Source organism: Macadamia integrifolia, chromosome 6, assembly GCF_013358625.1.
Source record: "Macadamia integrifolia cultivar HAES 741 chromosome 6, SCU_Mint_v3, whole genome shotgun sequence".
NCBI classification, from domain to species: domain Eukaryota; kingdom Viridiplantae; phylum Streptophyta; class Magnoliopsida; order Proteales; family Proteaceae; genus Macadamia; species Macadamia integrifolia.
The window spans coordinates 19,837,696-19,841,659 of record NC_056562.1 but is presented as its reverse complement, the minus strand read 5'-3'; the positions used below and the strand labels follow the sequence as shown (position 1 = coordinate 19,841,659).

Sequence of the window (3,964 nt, the reverse complement as noted above, 5' to 3'; positions counted from 1 at the left end):
ATGGCTAGCGAGGAAGACGAGCGAGCTGGTGCCGAAATCGTTCATGGGAAGGAAGCCTGCGATCGATTTTCGGAGGAGCTGATGAAAGAGATTGGATTCCCTAGTGGTGTTTTTCCAATAGGAATAGGAGAGCTTGAAGAATGTGGGAGGGTGAAAGCCACAGGCTTCGTGTGGTGGAAATGCAAGGCCCCCTATGAACATATCCACATAGAAACCAATTCCAAGGGAAGCTATGAGGCAGAAACCACAGCATATGTGGAGAAGGGGAGGATGAAGAAGATGACTGGTGTGACGGCAAGGAAGTCGATGTTGAAGGTGTCTGTGGTAGAGATGTCCATTGAAGGCGGCAACAAGGTCACCTTCAAGACAGCTATGGGGGTTAGCAAGACCTTCCCCATCACTTTATTTATGAACGAAGAAGAAAAGAAGATTTTTCTCCAAACCCAACAAAATGGTGCAGCAAATTAAGAAACTTATTGGCAATCTGAGGATTGGAATGGTATCCCTATACTTCGCTATATTTTGTCTAGTTGATTTTCAAGAACCATTAGAAAGAGAAGCATTGGCAATTTGATTGATTTTATTTAAGCAATCTCTGAAGGCCATGCGAAGCGGTTTTTGAATCTGATAATAAAGTTGTAATTTCTTATATCAAAAGATAAATTGTATTTTCTTCTTTACGTATCAGATCTGTTTTCGAGAATAGTTGTTTTTATCATCCTTCAGTGTTGATTGTAAGTTTTTATTTGTTTTAGGAGAGAGTAACAAATTTGATTAAAACCCTGGCTAAGAGGACCCTATCAATGAGTATATGAAAACTTGGTCCACCGTCAAGAATTCTACACGTAATGCTAGAATGAAAGTTACAAAATATAAAAAAATCGATCAATCAATCAATCTTTTCTAGTGCTGGTTGGTCTATTAATTTTTCATTCTTCCTTTATCATTGTCATTTCATTATGTTAGATCAAACACCAAAAAATAGGAATAAAAGGAGACAATAGATCCGTACGACACAGAGATTTAACGAGGTTCACACACCAGGGTGGTGTGCTATGTCCTCGGGCGAAGAAGAAGATGATTCACTATGCAGAAAAGATATTACACCCTAACAGCGGCGAGGAAGAACTCGCCCTGAAACCCTAACTTCGTGAAAACCCTAGAATACAATGACTCTCAACAAGCAACAGTACATTATATATATATATATATATATACTCCAAATAGCGGTTCGACCCATCGGGTCACAGTCGATCCGGTCGAACCTTCCATCACAGATCTCAGAAAAATTCTCATTCGGGTCGCCACCAAAATATGTCGGATCGGGTCAATCTTCAAAACGGGTCAAGAATTCGAGACAAACTTAACACATTAAGCAATAATAAATGATGTTGTATTGCTAGTTAAAGCAAAGTGATCAAAGCTTACAGGTACAAGTAAGGGTGTCAATTGGTCCGGAATCAGGTATTCAGTTTGGTTCCAACTTTGGTTCTAAGTACTGTTAGTGTGATCCAGAATCGGATCAAGTCCTGTTTCTGTTATGACAATTGGTACTCATACACGACCTATCCGATTCTGGTTCCTATTCGAGAACAAGCAATAAAGGGCAAAGGTCCCTAGTTCAATGGCCCATTGAGATTTGTCTCAAATGCCCAATTATCTGCAATTTGGCAGATTGGATGAGTTCCAACATTATATCTATAGATAAACAACAATAATTTCCAAGTTCTATTTCAAGAAAAAATACATATACATCAGAAAGATAAGAAAGCTCATACAAAATGCTGCAATGCTATTGGAGATTGAAAATCAAACAAGTACAACGTTGTAGGAGATGGGAAACGGACCTACTATAATGTTGTTGAGAAGAATCGACCGATTGGTCAACGAAAAATTGTGAAAAAAGGAAGAAGGGACGCTTTCAGCCACTACAACTTTTTTTAAGACAAAGAGTCGTTGCTATGCTAATCGTGAGAAGAGGAAGAATAGAAGACTTTAAACTTAAAGAGTTACAGTTAAATAGATTATTTAACTCATGGTTCATGAGTCCTAAGGCAACAAAAACTAAAAAAAAAAAAAAAGGGTTTTACAATTAGACCATAATTATAACTCTAGAAGACGATTTATCATTTAGGTGATTAATTATGTCGGGTTTCGATATAAGTTACGTAAAGTTTTTAGTTAAAGAAGAAAAAGTGACATTAAGTTATTCGGTCCAACTTTGGTTAGATCCACCGGTTCTTGACATAAATCTAGATCCGGATCGAAACGAACCGAATTATAAATATTTATTTTAGATCCACGATTTAACCATATTATAATGGATTGGATTCAGTTCAAGGTATTTGGTCCGGAACTGGATTTGATTTTCGATTTTGATTCCGATTTGACACTCTTAGGTACAAGCTTTGTCTTGTTTCATCATTGATGGGATTTCATTAATAATTTTGTTTGTGTTATTTAAGGGTTTATATGCATCCAAAGATACAAACAATCCAGTAATGTGATTGACATTTTAGAAACTTACTCTATTAAAGTAGCTTTCAGGGGTTTCTTGTTGAATTTTAATTATCATTCCGTCTCGGCCAATGGATATCCTTGTATTCTTCTCTCAAGAGTGGATCAGGTGTTTGTATGAGAATTATTTGTGTACGAGACTGATTCTCACAGATGGAATCCATCTAAAAAATATGATTCTCATATGCTAATTTGACCCACACTCCCCACTCTGCTGGCTACCCACAAAACTTTAGTTGGGAGGGAGGGGGGAGGAACAGAGGTTCGAACACATGATCTCCTGCCCTAGTGTTTGTTCCTCTCCAATTCCAGCACTTGTTGAATCCTACACTTGTAAACATCACAATAAAGATGAAACTTCCACATTGCATGAGTTATATCATGCTTTCTCTCTCAAATATCCTTGCACTATCACATATTTAGCAACAAATACTTACAAGAATAATTAAAGGGGGGGGGGGGAAATAGCCATACTAGTATACCTCAGTAATTATATTTCCAGATTTAATGCAGTGTGGTAAATTAGACTCATAGGAAAGTCAATATATATTCCTAGTGGTCACACACAACTCCGCGACCTCCAACTTTCTTGTATAACATTATTGGGGGTAACCACATACTCGTATGGAAAGTTAGCATGCCAATATCAGTTAGATTTCATTATGAGCATTGCTAATTGTGAAAAAATCTTATGCCGTGATTAGTGTGTTAGTGATGAGCATTTAACAATTAGGGTACAATATGGGGCCCTCCCAACCATTGTAAAAAAATTGTGGTAAATTACCAAGAATCAATATTTCCTAGTGGTCCACAACCCCTCCCCACTTCTTAAATTTGGGGTTCCTCGTATGGAAAGTTATCATGCCAGTATCAGATAGATTTCATTATGAGCATTGCTAATTGTGAAAAAATCTTATGTCATGATTAGTGTGTTGGTGGTGAGCATTTAATGGTTGGGGTACATGATGGGGTCCTCCCAACCATTGTAAACAAATTGTGGTAAATTACCAGGAATCAATATTTCCTAGTGGTCCACAACCCCTCCCCACTTCTTAAATTTGGGGTACCTCGTATGGAAAGTTAGCATGCCAATATCAGTTAGATTTCATTATGAGCATTGCTAATTGTGAAAAAATCTTATGCCGTGATTAGTGTGTTAGTGGTGAGCATTTAACAGTTAGGGTACAAGATGGGGCCCTCCCAACCATTGTAAAAAAATTGTGGTAAATTACCAAGAATCAATATTTCCTAGTGGTCCACAACCCCTCCCCACTTCTTAAATTTGGGGTACCTCGTATGGAAAGTTATCATGCCAGTATCAGATAGATTTCATTATGAGCATTGCTAATTGTGAAAAAATCTTATGTCATGATTAGTGTGTTGGTGGTGAGCATTTAATGGTTGGGGTACATGATGGGGCCCTCCCAACCATTGCGAAAAAATCTGG

The 3,964-nt window shown here is 37.7% G+C and overlaps 1 protein-coding gene across 1 annotated transcript; it reads left to right on the top strand.

Annotated features, from left to right (window-relative positions):
* Positions 1-468, top strand: LOC122082109. Its single transcript, XM_042649595.1, has one exon. The coding sequence runs from the start codon at positions 1-3 to the stop codon at positions 466-468; it is 468 nt and encodes a 155-aa protein (XP_042505529.1).
* The last annotated feature ends 3,496 nt before the right edge of the window (positions 469-3,964 follow it).

Coding starts and splice junctions, on each gene's coding strand:
- LOC122082109 (XM_042649595.1), top strand. CDS start 1: ATGGCTAGCGAGGAAGACGAGCGAGCTGGTGCCGAAATCGTTCATGGG.